This window comes from Chelonoidis abingdonii, chromosome 2, assembly GCF_003597395.2.
Source record: "Chelonoidis abingdonii isolate Lonesome George chromosome 2, CheloAbing_2.0, whole genome shotgun sequence".
Taxonomy (NCBI): domain Eukaryota; kingdom Metazoa; phylum Chordata; order Testudines; family Testudinidae; genus Chelonoidis; species Chelonoidis abingdonii.
Window position 1 is genome coordinate 117,727,172 of NC_133770.1, and position 19,839 is coordinate 117,747,010.

Genomic DNA, 19,839 nt, shown 5'->3' on the forward strand with positions numbered 1-19,839 from the left:
TACCAGCATTTCTTGTCTAAGTAATCCGTCACCTTCTCAAAGAAGGATCAGGTTGGTTTGGCACGAACTACCTTTAGTAAATCCATGTTGCAATTCGTCCAATTACTATTGACCTCAATGTCCTTAACTACTTGCTCCTTAAATTTTTTCCAAAGACCTTACATACTACAGACGTCAAGCTAACAGGACCTTAGAGTTACCCGCATCACTTTTTCCCTTTCTTGAAGATAGGGACTACGTTAGCAATTCTCCCAGTCGTACGGTACAACCCCGAGTTTACCGATTGATTAAAATTCTCGCTAATGGGCTCGCAATTTCATGCGCCAGTCCTTTAATATCCTTGGATGGAGATTGTCCGGCCCTCCGATTTTTGTCCCATTAAGCTGTTCAAGTTTGGCCTCTTACCTCAGTATGCGGTAATATCCACCTCCATATCCTCATTCCCGTTTATCATCCCTCCATCATCCCTAAACTCCTCACTAGCTTAATTAAGACTGAGGCAAAGTACTTATTAGATATTGGCCCTGCCTAGGTTATCCTTAACCTCCATTCCATCCTCAGTGTATAGCGCCCCATTTCTCTTCTTTGTTTTCTTCTATTTATGGCTGTAGAACTTTTTACTATTGGTTTTAGATTCCTTTGCAAGGTCCAGTTCTACATTGGCTTTTAGCCTTCCTCACTTTATCCCTACATGTTCTGACCTCACTAAGGTAGCTTCCCTTGCTAATCCCCGCCTTTCTTTCCACTCCCTGTAAGCTTTCTGCTTTTTCCTAATCCCTCTCTGAGATGCTTGCTCATCCAGCTTGGCCTACAATCCTGCCATGTTTTTCCCCTTCTTGGGATGCAGGCTTCCGACAGTTTCCGCAGCTGTGACTGAAAGTAATTCAGGCCTCCCTCTGCATTTAAATCCACAAGTTCCTCCGTCCAATCCACTTCCCTAACTAATTTCCTTAATCTTTAAAATTAGCCTTGAGAAGTCAGAAACCCTAATCCCAGATCTACCTTTGTTATCCTTCCGTCTAGTTTGAACTGAATCAGTCATGATCACTCGAACCAAGGTTGTCCCCTACCACCATTTCTTCTATGAGGTCCTCACTGCTCACCAAAACCAAATCTAAATGGCATCCCCTCTTGTCGTACTTCAACTACTGGTGAAGAAATCCATCCGCTATCACATCCAGAAAAATCTGACCCCTATTATTCTTGCAAGCACTTGTCCTCCAGTCTATCTGGGAAGTTGAAGTCTCCATGATCACACATTCCCTTAGTGTTTACTTCGTTAAAGACATTAAAAAGGTCTCTATCCATATCCAAATCAGATCCCGGCGGTCTGTAACACACCCAAGCACTATCTCAGGGGAGGCTCCAGTAGCTTTTTTACCCCAGTGTGATTTGCCCAGACAGACTCTGTCTTATCCATTCCATCACTTCTTATTTCATTACAGTTCCTCATCATTGATGTACAATGCTACTCCACCACCTTTGCCTTTCTTCCTGTCTTTTCTAAACAGCACATAGCCTTAATACGTACCTCACCAGTCATGAGTACTATTCCACCAGGTTTCTGTTATCCCTATAATATCCGGTTTCACTTCCTGCACCAGTAGCTCCAGTTCCTCCATCTTGTTACCTAGGCTCCTCGCATTAGTGTACAGACATATCATGGAATCATAGTATTTTAAGACTGGAAGGAACTTCGAGAGGTCATCTAGTCCAGTCCCCCGCAGTCAAGGCAGGACTAAATACTATCTAGACCATCCCTGACAGGTGTTTGTCTAACCTGCTCTTAAAAATCTCCAATGACAGAGATTCCACAAGTCCCTAGGCAATTTATTCCAGTGCTTAACCACCCCAACAGTTAGGAAGTTTTTCCTAATGTCCAACCTAAACCACCCTTGCTGCAATATAAGCCTGTTGCTTCTTGTCCTTTCCTTGTACCAACCTTTTATGTACTTTAAAACTGTTATCATGTCCCCTCTTGGTTTTCTCTTCTCCAGACTACACAAACTCATTTTTTTCAGTCTTCCCTCATAAGTCATGTTTTCTAGACCTTTGCTCATTTTTGTTGTTTTTTCTCTGCTTTTCTCCAATTTGTCTACATCTTTCCTGAAATGTGGCACCCAAAACTGGACATAATACTCCAGCTGAGGCCTAATCAGTGTGGAGTAGAGCAGAAGAATTACTTCTTGTGTCTTGCTTACAACACTCCTGCTAATAAAAACAACAAGGAGTCCGGTGGCACCTTAAAGACTAACATTTATTTGGGCATAAGCTTTCATGGTTAAAAAACCTCACTTCTGAAGACTAAATCGGTTAGTCTTTAAGGTGCCACTGGACTCCTTTTTGTTTTTATGGATACAGACTAACACGGCTACCCCCTGATACTTGACTCCTGCTAATAAATCCCAGGAAGATGTTTGCTTTTTTTGCAACAGTGTTACACTGTTGACTCATATATGATTTTGGAATGTTACTCCAGCAATGGCTTGTAGCTACATAGCTAATTTACTTCAGTAGCTGAAGTAAATAAACATGGAAGCTATATATAAATTGCATACAAAAACCAACACTGAGAAAATTAATGCTATTTGCAGCACTGGAGCTGTGCTAGTCTCAGGATATTAGAGAGACAAGGTAGATAAGGTAATATCATTTACTGGACCAACTTCTGTTGGTGCAGGAGACAAGCTTTTGAGCTACACAGAGCTCTTCTTCAGGTCATTAATGCTATGAAGTTAAGCACTTAAGTCAGGAAATATTAACTCTGCTTCTTGCACATATGTATTACACCACTGTCTTCACTTACATGATTGCATAGTGTTTTTAAAATAAGTGTTATCATTTTAAACACCTTAAATACATTTGTGTAGCATTTCATAATAACATGTTTATCTTTTTCAATTGCCACTAATTTCATTGTCCTAATGATGCAATCCATTTTCTTCTCTCTGAGGAACATATTTTAATAATTTAATCAGAATTCTTGCACTACATACTTTTTTTTTTTCCAAATCATAAGTTTTTTCTTACTTGCAATGCAGGGAAAGAAGCAGTTAGCATTGGCACTAGTATGTAATTTCACAATCTAGACCGATTGGGCTAGACACTACTAGAATGTCTCTGCCCTCACACCTTATAATTGCAACAAGAAGTCACTCTCCTACAAAGTTTTGGAGCTCCACAAAGTGCCTTCTCTAGCTGTCCTGTGGAGATGACATAGACCCAGGAGACTGTTATTGGAATGAATGACATTTTTACGAAGACTCTCACCTTCTTCTAGTGGCCACTATGAATAGTGGCTCTAAACATTCACAACTAGAGTCACAAAACCATGCCAATTAAAATGGTATCTGAGCTATGGAGCTCCTAGCATACATTCTGGCCTCATTAAAATCATTGGCAAAACTCCCCTTGACTTCAATGGGGCCAGGACGTCATGTCTAAAGTTTACCACAGTAGGATTCCTTCCAATGCATTTTACAAAGTGAGCAGGAATCTTCATTCAAACCCTTCCCACTTTACAAGATCCACAAGAGCTCTTAATCACCCGTTGTCCCTATTGCTTCACAGCAATGTATTGTATCGCACTTCTCACTGTGCAGCTACACTAGACATGCACAAGACAGTTATACTAAAATTCTAACACCTTAAACCCTCACACTAATTGCAGTTATGTCTGTGATCTTCTTGGGCTACATTTAATGGAAGGTTAAGGTGTTTCATTTTCACTCAACAGTAAAGTGCCTAAAGAAACTAAAATGGCCACAATTAACATACTGAAATATCCTGACTGTTGCAGTAAGTGTAAACAGCCTTTGAAACGTATCAAAATATCTTTCAATTTACAGGATCTGAGACTTGAGCTTAACAGAATTAAATTTCAAAATCTCAGTGAAGTGTAAGCTTGTTTAATTAAAGCTAGCAGATTTTCATTTGCACTGCATTGTTAAGAATACTACCTATAATATCACATTTTTGATCTATGGCTTATCTCTGATTGTATACTAAAAATACACTTCAAACTTGTTTTTGCAGTTCATTACAAATGCTAAATTCCCAGCACTATATACTGGAATAATTTCCTTCCATTGAGATGTTTATACACATGAACGTGTTCAGACAAGCTTGGAGATGCATCTGAATACTTTCTGCTTTTTCAAATCAAACCTTTTGTGGCTGACCTGTCATTGTGAGAGCGATTATATCCACCCATATTCAAAACTCACATGAGGGGATCAAGGAGGAGGAAAACTGCACAAGATTTCCCATTGTGTACCTGCTCCCAAACCCTGTCAGAGAGGTGGAGTTTTTCTTCAGATGGATGAAACAACAGGTCAAAACCGCATTATTTGAGGATAACAAGGGACTTCCCACTGGTTGCTGGGAGGAAAGATGCATGTTTCCCCCGGTACATTCTGCCAACACCAGACCTCTCCTGGCTCACCCTCCCACAATATGCATGACCTTGGTCCCCTAGAATGTTCTCTATAGTCTTTGGGCATGCTAAAATTCCCCCACACCGGGGATTAAATCCATGCACAGAGGATTTATAGTAAACTATGCACCCATCACTGCTCATTGTAGTGGGGCTTTGGCTGGACCAGGCAGGGGAATGGACATAGAAGGATCAGAAGTGCCTCCTCTCCCCCTTGGCCAGGTTTGTCAGTCATATGGGAGTGGTAAAAAGCAAGGGCATTGACCACACCCCTTTTGGGTCAGGTTGAGGGAATAACTGGGTTGAACAAGAAGGCTTGACTTCCTGGTCCTGACTGGGGATGTTTAGGTTTTATCCCTGACAGGGTCAACCAGTATTTGCCTTTGTTTCATTCTACTTATTGCCCTTCAGAAGGCTTGGTTGATTTAATAAAACTGCAGCCTCAGCTTATATGAGTGTGCCCATGTCTCATTCCTCTCTTGTGTTTCAGAGAATTCTGTCACAGTGTCACCCTATCATATTGTATCCTATTATTTAGCTCACGAAATAGCACAAGCATTAGGCACATGCTAAGCTTCCATATGGACAGAAAAGCATGTTATGTTAAGAGGAGGAGGTAGCAATAGGCAATAACTTTCATTTCTTAGGATGATCTTCAATTCCTAAAAGTAACGAAGGTGTAAAAATATAATGTAGCCTACAGCAAGAATGTACATTCAAGCAATTCGGCATGACAGATGTGGCTCATTAATACACAACTCAAATGCATAGTGTGAGGGATCAGGCAGGATCTACCTACATATAGCCTGCCAGAAAGAGCTGGGCAAGCACATAACAGGTTACTAATAGTGAGCAGAGAGTAGATATATCAGGATGGGTTGCATAATATCCCTCCATCACTAAAAGCTACAACAGGTACAACCTTGTTCACTGGCACTTTGCTAATGCACGTACCTTACAAACCACACATGCAAATTGCTCTCTCACTCTCTCTCTCTCTCTCTCTATCTTAGCAGATGCAGAGTCAAAATGAAGTCTCATTTTAGTAGGTCTTATTTTTATAAGCCACTGGGACTCATTCACTGATGTTCTATAAAAATGCCTGTCCTGTAACATATTACTGCAAAGTAAAAGAGAATGACAATTGTCAAATGATGTAAGTTTTGTAACGCAGTATTCTTGCCCTCTGTTTTTATCCTGTTTGTCAATTTACTTGCTAATTTGCTATGTGACAATGGGTTTTCCATGTGAGTTAGAAAGACTCTATTGTGTATAATCTAAACAGTCGAAAGATCAAATTCATTCCTGGTATAACTCCACTCAAGAAACTTTTGTTATTTGTGAAGCCACTGGTGAGACCACATCTGGAATACTGTGTGCAATTCTGGTCTTCCATGTTTAAGAAAGATGAATTCAAACTGGAAAGGTGCAGAGAAGGGGTTACTAGAATGATCAGAGGAATGGAAAACCTACCTTATGAGAAGAGACTCGAAGAGCTTGGCTTGTTTAGCTTAACTAACAAAGACTGAGGGGAGATATGTGTGTTCTCTGTAAGCATCAGAGGGAAAAATACCCTCAGAGGGAGAGGAGTTATTTAAGTTAAGCACCAGTGTGGACACAAAAACAAATGGGTATAAGCTGTTCATCAACAAGTTTAGGCTTGAAATTAGAGGAAGGTTTCTAACCATCAGAAAAGTGAAATTCTGGAACAGCCTTCCAAGGGGAGCAGTGGGGGGCAAAAAACTAACTGGCTTCAAGACTGAGCTTGACAAGTTTATGGAGGGGATGGTATGATAAGACTGCCTGCAATAGCATGTAGCTGATCTGTGACCGCTAGCAGCAAATATCTCCAATCACTGGTGAGAGGACACTAGATGGGGAGGGTTCTGAGTTACTACAGAGAATTCTTTCTCAGGTGTCTGGCTGGTGGATCTTGCCCACATGCCCAGGTTCTAACTGATCACCACAGTTGTGGTCATGAAGGAACCTTTTCCCAGGTCAGATTGGTAGAGACACTGGTGGGTTTTTTACCTTCCTCTGCAGCATGGGGCATGGGTCACTTGCAGGTTTAAACTAATGTAGATGGAGGAGTCTCTGTAACTTGGAAGTTTTTAAATCACAATTTGAGGTCTTCAGTAACTCAGCCAGAGGTAAGGGTCTATTAACGGAGTGGGTAGGTGAGGTTCTGTGGCCTACAATGTGCAGGAGGTCAGAAAAGATGATCACGATGGTCCCTTCTGGCCTTAAAGTCTATGAGTCTAGGTTGTTGTTAAATATGGCTTAATTTTAAAAAATGATTATTTTGTAGGCTATTGGCTTTTAACCTTTGGCCTGCCAAAGGCACTGAGTTGCAGCCCTCAAGGGCAACTGGGTTAAAATGAAAATATAAATTTGATTATGAACTGAAAATGTTGCAGTCTGTGATTTTAAAACAGAAATGTTTGAATCAGCCCTTTGACAACAAGGAGGAGTTACTGGACACCACTTTCAGAACTGGCATGGGTGAAGGGCTCACAGGTCTCAGCCAGATTATTGCCTCCCCCATGCACACCCGGGGCATCAAGGTGTGTTGCTCCCCACGCCCTGAGCTGTGGAATCACCATTATGTGGCAATGCTCTCCAGAGGCTATGGATCGCATGAAGGGTCAGGGAGGCAATTTGGAATCAATGGTCTCTGTGCCGATACTCACTGATCCCTGTGAGTCCAGGGGACAGAATCCTTCTCCTGGCTTCTACCCTGAGGGAGCAAGGGAACTCACAGACCTACTCTGACAAAAGAAGCGAACAGACACTTTGTGTACTAAGAGTCAGAGTGTTTCCACTTCTTTAAGCAGGAATATCTCCATTTCAAGACAAAAGCTTTCCAATGGCTGGGGCTGAAGGCTTATGCTGAAAAATAAATCCTGAGGCTATTCAGTAATTACTTTACCTAACTGTTAAAGATAGACTCAGAGAAAAATGGTCTCAGTACTTTTGATAAGCTCTTTCAGAGATCCCTCACATTTGTAGTACCTCTACATGTAGCATACAATATGTATGGGAGGAATAGTCAGCACTGGGAGTCAGGAAGTCTTGAATTCTGCTCTATCACTGATTTACTTTATGGCCCTAGACAAGCCACTTAACCACACTGTACCTCAGTTTCCCCATCGGAATAGTGGGGATGATAATACTTTGAGCTCACTGGCATGCTTCAGTGATTACTCAATATCTGTACAAGCACCACATAAAGCCTAAAAGACATTATCATATCACTCTGAAGGACAGAATACTTTTTTCATAAATTACACAATATACATAGGGTGTTAATTGCATCCGGTTTTTTGTTTTGTTTTTTTTTTGCATTAAATGTTTTGGTACAATTGCAAAAAAAAAAGTAGCCAGCTATTGAGTCCTTAGAACACTAGTCATACTCCATGAGACTGACACTGAGGAACTACAGCTGACACTTGGAGGCAAGTTAAGTCAGGTCTTGCATTCAGAAAAATTCTGGCAACTGACAGTAGATTTTTACTACAAAAAACATGACAAAGAATTTTGATAGAAAATGGCTTCTCATCAAAAACAATTTTACAGAAATCATCATTTTCAATCAAATTTTCCAGTTTTTAAACCAGGAACATTTCAGTAAAAATGTCCAAATGTTGAGAACTCAAAATGTTTGTTAAACCGTTTTTTCAAAAAGTACAAAAATAATAAATAATAAAAACATTTCAGATTAGGTCTTCAGTTTTTCATTGACAAACCAACCAAATTCTAACTAGTTGTTAGAATTTGACCAGCTCTATCTAAGAGGCAGATTTAATTCCGTATTGGTTAAGTTAGAAGGGATGAAAGTGGAGAGCAGGTTGAATTGGAGTTTTAATACAGTGTAGAGAGAGATGAGCATCTGAAAGGTGGGAGAGATGAATCAGCAGCTGGAAAAGGGTAGCTGGAGGCTCTTTTGGAGGCTGAGGTATTGTACAAGGGTCAGAGAGTGGAAGGTGACTGGGTCACGTCTCAGTGGTACTAGGAGGAGTCAGCAGATTGGTGGAAAGTTGAGGTGCTACTCACTGTTCAAGAGGAGAGGTATATTGTCCCCTCAGTCAATTTACAGAGTATGAGTACTGCTTGTTAAGAGTGTTCTACAAAGCAAAGTGTTTCACTAGCAATAGCCAGACACTTTGATTCAGACAGGACAAAGATAGGTCAGCACAAATATCTGTCACATTAACGGGCCTGGGGTCCAACATGCGAAGCCTTGGCATTGCATTCCAGATCTTGAGTTTAGCGCTTTTTAGCATCTTTGGTTCTGTTATAAAGCTTAATATCGTCCAAAACTCGTAAGCAAATAGAGTGCACATTTATAGTGCCAGGTTTTTTAAGCAAGTAGAATATGGGTGTTTCTCAGTGGACATTCGGTGGCTTAAGGTTCTAGACTCTTTCCTACCACATTATGGGCACTGATTTATGTGCATTCCGGCAAAATTTCAATGTATATCCACAGAGATGACTTTATAAACTTCAAAATGAATGAACACCAGAGAAAGCTAAATCACTTTAAAAAGGCAAAGGAAATTTAATACAGAGAGATAATAGCAAGATGGATGAAAAATGGCAGTGTTAAGCTAGACACTGTTGGATGTGAACACTGAATGGATTCCAAGCAAGAGTCTTCATAAAGATTTCATGATATGCATGTCTTACTCTCTGAATGGGCTTGCTTACCTTTTAAAAAGCATCAAACAAATTCTAAATGTTAGAAACATGTTACTCAGCTAGAGAATCGCATATAAAACCAATGCATTTTCCTCCTGCTCTGAAACATACCAAACAAACAAATAAAATCTAGATACATTAGAAAATTAGAAACCAAAACACTAATTCTTAGCTGGTTATTAACCCTCACAAAAAAAGGAGCAGTTATATGCACAGATGTTGCCCAACGCTTTACACATCTTTCATACTCTTATATCCTATCATGGCTCAGATTGTTTCTTCAAGGAATTCTTCCTTCTCATTACTTGCAGCAATCATAGCACAAGAAACAGTATTCTTAAAGCAGCTCAGAAACTTGAATCACTGAACTGCGTAGAGGGAAAAAAGGCAGAATTTCTTCCAGATTGTTTGGGCATAATGATAAGGAGCAGTTTTTCTTAAGTCAAAAGAAAAATATATGACTGGAAATATTCTGCAAAGTTCCATGAAGTTTTTACTGATATATTTGCTGTGCATTTTCAAGCCACACATGAAAGCCAATGCATTTTACTCTAAAGAACTAGTTGTTCTGTATGACAGAGAATCAGATCAATCAAATGATTTTTCCTTTCAAGAACATGTAGGAGTAACATCTGTCTGTGCAAGTTCTCTCTTTTTGCTCAGTTTGGCACTCAAATCAATCTCAGCCAGTTTACGGATCATCAGTTCAACATCATTCTGGTATGAAACTCTAAAACAAAAGCATTCTGCAGAGAAAAGCAAATGCTTTGGCTTCCAGCAATTTCTAAGGATTCTACCCCATGCCCTCCTGCCAAAAGGATGTAACCAATTCAGTAAACCATGTGCTACAATCCATCCTGGACTATACAAACTGATCTGATCTTTGAACCGAAGATCTTCTAACCTATATTGTGCCTCTGCTTTCCTCGTTATCTGAGATGTCCCTGTGTCATTCCCCTTTGGTTTTATAATACATGCTGCCTTTTCAAATCCAGAGCACGTCAATCAAGTTAGATGTCCAATCAAACCTGTTTTTTATGCAGTTAATAGCACCCCTTCTGCTACTGTATCTTCAATCGAATTACCCAGACTGGCATGATTCTTCTGATCTGGCTTTGCTGAAAATTGGCAGCCAATGATCCCTGCATATCACTGGGCTCTCCATTTCTCACCTCATCACCAATTAGTTTATCACTGCGAATTTTGTCTTACCTTTATTCATCACAAACACTTATCCATTCTTCTGAGCCTACAAAATGTATCTGTTTTTCTCTGTTGCAGAATTTTAATCACCTCAATTGTAACTTCTGTGTTTCTTCAATTCATTCTCTCTCTGTCTTCCCTGGTCTGTATAGTTTTTAAACTCTGTTGCTACTTTGGCCCAGCAATATTATGGCAGCAAATTTGTGGCTTTTCTACCAAATGCAGCAGAAAAACTGAAGGTCACAGGCCCATCTTTCTCATTCAGAACCTGAGTTAAATAACATTTACTTTGTTTTAGGGAACAATTTAGGGATCCGTCCAGGTGAAGCTTGACTTCACTGCCACAGAGGCAGTTCCTTCATCAGAGGTGGTGTCAATCTGGCTTGATTGTTGCAGTCTGGATTCCACAAAAGGCAGAATGTTATAACTGCACCTCTGTCCCCTTTCTGGTCTCTTAGAGCACATCCCTTTAGGTGTCAGACCTCATACTTTTATCAATCCCACGATTCTCCCACTCCTAAACCTGGCCCTCGGCTACAATACCTTATGTATTAACCATGCTGACCAAGCAGGGCTGCCTGGGTTTGAGCATCTGCGATTCTTCCCTGCGGCAATCTGTGACCAGTGGTGTATACAGTGACCCCAAACCACCTTCTTAAGCTATTGTTTATTGTGCAGTAGGAACAAAGCTTTTAGAGAAAAAAAGATTTCAACACAACAGCCTACACAAATCTATCTTCCCTAAAGGATTACCATCCTGGGTGGTAATTTAGCCAGGCCTAATTTATAGATTCAGAGATTCAGAGACTTAAGGTCAGAAGGGATCATTATGATCATCTAGTCTGACCTCCTGCACAACACAGTCCACAGAATCTCATCCACCCACTCCTGTAACAAACCCCTAACCTATGTCTGAGTTACTGAAGTCCTCAAATCATCGTTTAAAGACCTCAAGGTGCAGAGAATCCTCCAGCAAGTGACCCGTGCCCCACGCTGCAGAGGAAGGCGAAAAACCTCCAGGGCCTCTGCCAATTTTCCCTGGAGGAAAATTCCTTCCTGACCCCAAATATGGCCATCAGTTAAACCCTGAGCATGTGGGCAAGACTCACCAGCCACCACCCAGGAAAGAATTATCTGTAGTAACTCAGATCCCACCCCATCTAACATTCTATTACAGGCCATTGGGCATATTTATCTGCTAATAATCAAAGATCAATTAATTGCCAAAATTAGGCTATCCCATCATATACTCCCCAGCAAGAACCCTGCGTCTCACTAGATTTCCCTTGAACAACTGCCCCACTCTTGAAAAAGACTCCCTCTTCTGCATTCCCTGGATTTGACCATTCTGGTCAAAAGCAGTTTTTAGTTTGGCTGGAGCAAGAGGTAAAATCAAAGTTAATCATGGTCTCTTAAGTGTTTGCAGAAGCATCCTGAAGCATTCTTTTCCTTCCTGCCCATTGTTCCCCAACAACATATATTAAACAAAACCATTATATTCATACAGTAAACCTCCAACTACCCAAATCAATATAAAGCATTCATAAATTATCAAAGTACCTCCAAATTCATCACAGAGGGAATCAGACTCAAAATTCCAAATTAAGATTTTTCCCCAATACTGAATTACATGCTTCACCCAGTCTTCTCACATATAAGCCTCAGAGGAAGTATAATGGTGGTCACAATTACTTCCTGGTGGGTCCTTACACTCAGATTCATGGTCATATATATATAAAAATACACACACACACACACACACACACACACACACACACACACAGAGTGTGTAGAGTGCAATCCTATACGCCTTATGTAAGCAAATCTCTGGTTATAATCAATGGTAGATTTGTCTGAATAAAGCCATAAAAAATTGACCACGTGTGTGTTCCAGAATGTTATCAGGTGAGGCCTCCAGATTTTATAATATTTTACATATTTCACTGCTCATTTTTTTAAAATAACATTTAGCATTTCAGATTATGTAACTGGGATTTTTTAGCATGCCAAGAGAGAAACATTATGAATGTTTAGATGTTATTTATCGCATTGTCTTTATATAGTGTGCAGATGCCATAAAGCTTGCTAGCAGATGAATAAAAGATAAGGTTAACACATTACTTCCTAAAGCTCCTACTTATCAAGTAAATAGTTAATGAATTTATCGCCACAGAGATGAAAGGTCCAGGAGCTGAGCTAACAAAGTGGAATAAAGAGGTGTTTCACTGGCTCTTACGTTGTAAGTGCAAACCTGAGGCCCAAATCCTCAAAATTATTTAGGCGCCTAACTCCCATGGGAATTCCTCTTTAGTATTTAGAAAAAATATGTTTCAGCAAATAGGTAAAATAGGTATGTTGTGGAGGGAAAACTGAAAGTATGGCTTTGTTGAACAGACTGGTTTACATCACCATTTTGTTGTCACTCAATGCGTTATGGAACATTAATTCAGGCCAGTGGTCATGGGGTCAGTCTATATGGGCACAATGGCTTTTTCCACTCTCCTATGCACATGCTACATTTCCCAGACCTGAAGAAGAGCTCTACATAAGCTCAAAAGCTTGTCTCTCTCAGCAACAGAAGTTGGTCCAATGAAAGATATTACCTCACTCACCTTGTCCCTCTACTATCCTGGAACCAACACAGCTATGACAACAGTGCATAAGACATCTCCATGTACACTTGAGATCACTTCTGTGCATGCCTGTGCAAGACTGATATTTGATATATAAACCCTGCAGAAAAATGAGTCCCTCACCCACAAAATTATTAGGCCCTTCCCCAAAACTGTTCTTTTTCTCTTAATTATCCTGTATTGCTAAGGACATCAAAATGTACCTTACTGACAATCATCATACTGAATACAGCTTCTATTGGCTTGACTTTTGACACTAATGTTGAGTTGAATATGCATATCTTTAAATGTGCAAAGCTTACAAGTGGATAATTCAGCAGGGCTGCGGTAAGGAAGAAAACCCCTCCAGATGGAAGAATTTCAGGGAACTTCAGGTGTTTCCGGTCTCCTAACTCACCGAGTAGTATGGAACCCTTAGCTCTTTAAACATGTAACATTTCTCCTTACTGAATAACAGAAGTGCTGTTACTTCAGAATGGCCAGGTGGACCAAAGGAAGCAGCACTTGCAAAAGAAAGATTTTATAAACCCTATATTGTAAAAGAATTGAGTCACTCTGATTTTTAAACAAGGTTTCCAGCAGGTGTGCACCATTAGGAAGGGCAGAATGTGGTGCTCAGATTTCACTCATCCATACAGTCGCCAGTTAGTGACCTTTAGAAAGGACAAATCAATACTAAGAAGATACTGTATCTGCTGTTTCTTACTGTGTATGAAAGGTCAAGCAATTTCCATGTATGTAACCATTCCAACATTGCTGTTTTCTGACATAGATTGCTTAGCACTGAAGAACTATGGTAGAGAAAGATTTCTGATCTTATGTATTATATTCCAGAACCCACAATAACTATTTTTAAAAATAAATCTGGCTTTGAAACTCACCGTCTTTTATTTGGTAAATAATGTATGCTGTCCATACAGGGTAGCAAACTAAAGCTCTGCATGTTGCTAAATGGTTTATTGAAATACACTATAGAGAAATTATCCAAAAAATATGCAAGACTATTTTCTTGACAAAGCCCAGTAATACTTAACTGTATATATTGCTACATAGGCACAACCATTTTCATAAGTAATAATTAAATTGAGCCATTTACATTAATTTTACTCCTCTTTCACATTTTCAATTAGTATTCCCAGGCAAGAGAGATTATTTTTCTCCTGTTGTTTCTTTAGACCTATAAAAGAAGTTACTGAGTTCTTTTCAGCATATCCTGAGAGCAGCCATCATGAAAAATATATTGGTCTAATTCTGGACACAAACTTGTTCCCCTTTAACTCAATGGCAAAAATCCCTTCAGTCAGAGCAGAATCATTCTCTGGATCCCACTTCATTCTGTCCTATTTATTGTCTTGGATGAGATCCAAATTTGGTGTTGAAATCTTTGCTGGGGAATTTCTTGATTTTTTTCATATTTAGATTCTTGTGTTTTTGTTTTGTTTTTTAATTTAAAGCCAGGCCCTTGATGGCATAAACTATCCTAGTTCAACTGAATTCAATGATGATATGTCAACTTACATCAGCTGCTGATTTGACCCTATATTTTAATACATTACATAGATATAGAACAACAATAACATCCTCTCATGCAGTTGTCTGATTTCATGGCTAGAGAACAGTGATGCAACGTCTGAGATCGCAAGTTCAAGATCTGAAAGAGCAACTATTTTAAAATATTCAGAAAGCACATATTTTAAAATGCCTGTATGAGAAACAAAACAACTAACTAAAAACAATGTAACAACTGTTGAACTTGCAAATGCAGGTATTATTTATACAGCACCAGAGGTGTGAATTACAGTCATATTCTTTAGCCTTCATGAAAGAAACTGGAATGACGGTATTTCCATATCATGGATGAACAACAGAAAGGAGCATGCTTTCAATGCACAAGACAGCAGTTAAGTACACTAAGGAACTTTTAGCATTTATTTAAGACTGTCATGAGATAAACATAGTAGCATCATTAGCTAGGTGTTTGCAATATTGTCACTTAGTATATAGAGTATACTTAATATTTAAGAGATTTATCAATAGATAAACATTTTCAAGCAGGAGAAAGGTATCTAAGACAAATGTTGATGCTGTTATAAGAATGAATCATTATTATTTTTACTCTGTTTTATTTAACAGATCTGGTTGAAAAACAGCAAGCAATTTTTGTGAAAAATTTGTTGAAATTTTGTAAATTCAAAAATATTCTACAGCTTCCAATATTTAAGCACTTAATGATAATAGAATGCAAGTCTATACTCCAAGAATGTCTTGTAGCTGACAAAGTTTGAGGAGCAATCAAGTCATATAGTTCTGTATTTTGGAACAAATTTGTGTGTTATTGGAGCAAAACCTATATCCTGTAACGTAAAACATAAAAGCTTAATTTCTGTTTTAACATAGTTGCTTGGATCCTCTGTCAGAGAGAAAAAAAAAAACATCTAAAATGGTTGCCCCATTCTGGTTATGTCAGAATATTGCGAACTTTTCTAAAAGCCATTCTCTAAGCAGAGTTTCTGCTCAAATAGCAGATTTAAAAGCAAACAAACATTTTAAAACATCTAAAGCTGCCAGCTGGATTTTTTTCCTCTACTGAGGAAATCAAAGATGGTGGCTGTGATGCAGAATAGAGCTGCCTGCCTCCTCATCTTGTCACATTGCAACTAATCAAAAACAAGCAATGTCATGAGAGTACAGATTTTTTAAACTATAATTTTATTGTTTTTTTGATAACTGATTTACGGAGGGTTCTTTTATTGGACTCTTTTTTCCTGAACCTTTATGAACAAGCTGTTTTGATGATTGTGCTTTTCAAACTTTTATTGAGAAATATCAGTCAACTTTCTAACAGGCTAACTGGCTGACAAAGCCTGTGAGGTGTAGTAGTAAACGTCTGTGTGGGGGCAGAAGGGCACAGGCTGTTTTTACTAAGATGCTTCTAAACTTCTTTCCTGCTGTTCTTTGTACACACACACACCAATCAATCAATACACTCTTCCAAATCAAGGTCCAAAAGAAAATCTAGCTGAAAATGTTAGCTTCTTTTAGAGAAATCCATACAAGCACTAATTTGAAAGTCATTCTTTCTCACCCTATAATAATAAAATAAAATAATAATGGGGCACTAAAATATTTCTAGAAACTATAGTAAAGTACATCTTCAGGTATGCTTGCATGAGAGGGGATCAGTTAAAAAGGAACATGAAAGAGTGGATTACATAATCCTCTATTAATCAAAGGAAAGTAAAATTATGGTAGGATATGTAACAAACATATGGAAATTTGAAGCAATCCACTCACTCTCCCCAAATATTAGCAGATCTTTAAGATACCGTTACTCTTCCCCCCCATATACAATATGATTATGAAGCCATGACTCTGGATAGTGCATTGACTATTTCAAAATGGTCTTAAAATAAAGCAGTTACTAAGGGTTAGCCTGTTACCCTCACCTATGTTGAACAGTACCTTACAGTTTGAGTAATCCCACTGAAGTTGATGAGACTTCGTGCCACGTAAGGTACTACTGCAGTGTATGTAAGGGAATCACAATCTATCCCTAACTGTTTAATTGTGAAATGATTCTTTATAAGTTAGCAGCTACAGATCTGAGCTGAACGTGTTAGAGAGACTGCTTCACACACAAATGTGTAGCAGAAGTGAATGTGCCTCACAGAATCAGTGCTAGAAAACCTAGATGTGAATTGTTGTGGAAATTAGTCCCCATGGAAGCCCTAATCTCTATAAAACTCTGCTTCTTACTACAGGGACTGGACAGTGTTATGGGCATTGCAATCTATGGGCCTGATATGGAACCCTTACTCCTGTGAATAACCATTACTCACATAACTAGTCTAATTTATTTCATGTTGGCCCTAATTTAATAGATTGTAGTCCTGCATCCCAATGGACAGACACTGTGGCAGGTATAAGCAAAGGCTACATTTTCAGAAAGTAAGGAAAGCAGGATTTGGGTCATGGACTGCAATCTCTTTAGAACAGAGCTTGTCAGACTTATACTTTTGTAAATCTCCATTATGAGATCAAAGTGGAAAAGGATAAATTACAGATTTTGTTGATTCAGAATTAGAACACTTCCAGACATCACGGTGGTATGGCTTTATGGATCTGAATTCTATAAAGTGCTTTTGGATACACCATGGTTTGTAAGAAAGATGCTTTACAGAGTAAGGGCCAAGACCTCTGTACTTTGGGCAAACAGTACACTAAAGGCAAAGGCCCAGAGCATCTTGTTATACTACTATGAAAGTTTTTTATACTTAATTACATACATACCTTAATTTTATAGTTGCCAGTGCCAACAATTAAAACCAATGACTGGCTAAACTAATCCCAGTTTCCCTCTATTTTGGTAAGTTAATGGCTAAAAGGAAATTCTTAGCATACCTATCTCAGAATTATTTGGAGAGAGAGATGGTCTTATGTTTGAGTTCCCCCTTTAAATCAGAATAAAAAGCACTGACACTCAGTATCTCACAGTCTTCATTTAATATTCTTTGTTCTCCTTAAAACTAAAACTACTTTAAGATAGATAGATAAAGTAGTTTAGTAATTTCTGTAAAAGTAACGTACAGATTCCTGTAGTCCATTAAGTCATTTTTAGAATGCCTCCTGCATTTGAACCATGACCTTGTACTCTCACACCGTCTTGTTAATCATTACCACCAAAACGGGGTTAAGGTTTCAGCCCTTACAACCCAATGCAACTGCAGGCTCAGGCTTCATTATCATGTAGTTACATAAATACAGGTGTGATATTGACAGTGGGGGAAAAAAGCATTGGTGATCTCCTAATCCCTCCAACAAGAGCCTGATGAATGCCTCATGGAATTTATTAATTAGATGTACTATCATGTGCAATGAAAAATCCACAAAAATGGCTAACGCCAAGGAACAATCCAAACAGTACATTGGAAACCAAAATGCAAAATAAAATAAAGATTATTCTACCTGTATCGGACATGCTCAATAGTGTCATATGTCAGCTTGCTGCTGATGTTCTGACTATGAGGGTTGCCTAGGAGACAACAGAGACATAGAAGTAAATCATTAATCAGTTTTGTTAATATTTTTTTCTTTATCAAAGTACTAGACCAAGCCCAGTGAAAAGATGACAAAAAGAGATTTAATGAATATTTCACAGTGCTGCCCTGAAGCTTCTTAGAGTAATTAGTCAAGAGGAGAGACATATAACAGAAGAAAGCAATTATGACAGACCTTGAAACTTTAGCTGGCAGATACAATTAGATCAATTACTAATATTAAGAGAGTTCCATTAGAAGGAAATTACAGCTGTCTACTGTTCCGCTAGAAGGAAGCTATGGAGTACGCCTGTGTAATAAATATACACACACACCAGTTAAGAAGCCAATAACAGAGAGTTAAAAGGTATGGTATGTTGAAGTGACAACCAATTAATTTTTGGACAACTGGGTTTAATCTATCCTATGTTTTAAACGGGAATAATTTTTGTGGTTTGACTGCAGGTCTTAGTGGATATCCACTCCATCGCAATGTTATCAGCCAGCTTCACACAGTTCAAAACAAACTGGCAGGGTTTGTTCAGAAATTAAATAACAGAGAGGCAATAAGCCTTCATTGAAGTTAATGTGGTAGATCTCTATGAGAAAGAGCATGTGGACCTCAAGGCAAGCATATCACTCGTTCATGTTAATAAGCACTTACATTCACCTAATGACTAAACATTTGAGAAATAAAATTTAAAAAGTTAAATTGTTAGATCCATATTATTTTTGCAGTAAAAGGGCATGGTCTTAACTATTCTACATAGTTTCCAAAATCACTTGGTTTCTTACTGTTGCAGGGATTAGAGTAGAGACCTTAAACAGAATAATATAGTTCTAGTTTAAAGTGAAGTTTCATTGTGAAAATGGACTCTAAAATAGATTCCTTGGACTCTCATATTTATTGTAGCTCAGTGATTTCCAAATTGAGTCTACTCAATTTACAAGCTTTCAGCAAGTTGTGGTCCTTTAGACCTGTGAATAATCACCAAAAATTAAGATCTGCAAACAAGGTCTACCCTTACTTACTTACACTGGTGTCTTTTAATACTGTTCTTCTTTACACCTGTGTCACCCAGCAGCACTAAATGAGGTTCACAGGTGTAACTGGGGAGAGAAATTGGCCTGGTAATTGAAATTTAATTGACAATCTTGATGAAAAGGGGAAAAAATATTCGGATTTAGCTCATTCTTCCATAGCACTGCAGATCCTATAAAGTTCTGGTTTAAGATGTTACTTCACATGCATGAGGATTAGACTGACTCACTAATTTAACAGAAATATTTTTAAAATTTCCATCAGGGACAGTAATTTATATATCAGATTTCAGCTCAATGTTATTTGAAATAACTGAGATTAGACTACAAATATTAGGCTTTATAATGACTATAGTGACAGAACATTAATTTTAATATCACTAATATGCACTTGAATAAAAAATTCTGAAATAAAGCACATGCTAAGATCAAATCAACTTATACTATTATAATATTCACTCATAGATCTACATTTCAAGCTAAAATCTCTACACTAGGAACTATTTCTAAGTCTTAGTGGAACTTAGCTGCGTTCTAAATTCTGTCCTCTGCTGCCCTGGCATAGCAATGGAGAGGGAGAGGAAGCAGTGGTATACAAAATGAGCACCAGCTAGAATCCATCTGTGGCACACGGGCAGATCCAGCTCTAGCCCAAATGGCACCCCAGGCAAGAAATGTCTTCAGTGCCCCCACCCCCCATTTGTTAAACTTTTGAATATCTTCTTTTTATTACATTTGTAGCCCATTCTGCAACTCTGATGCACGATTTGCATGCATGATGTATCCCTGTCAT

At 38.6% G+C, this 19,839-nt stretch overlaps 1 protein-coding gene across 2 annotated transcripts in view; it reads right to left on the bottom strand.

Moving 5' to 3' along the window:
• MOCOS (molybdenum cofactor sulfurase) overlaps positions 1-19,839 on the bottom strand; it is a 381,792-nt gene that overhangs the window by 306,351 nt on the left and 55,602 nt on the right. For both annotated transcript variants that reach the window (XM_075062631.1, XM_075062632.1), the window contains exon 3: positions 17,935-18,001. In XM_075062631.1, coding sequence (XP_074918732.1) covers positions 17,935-18,001 — 67 coding nt within the window. The remainder of the gene's footprint in view (positions 1-17,934; positions 18,002-19,839) is intronic.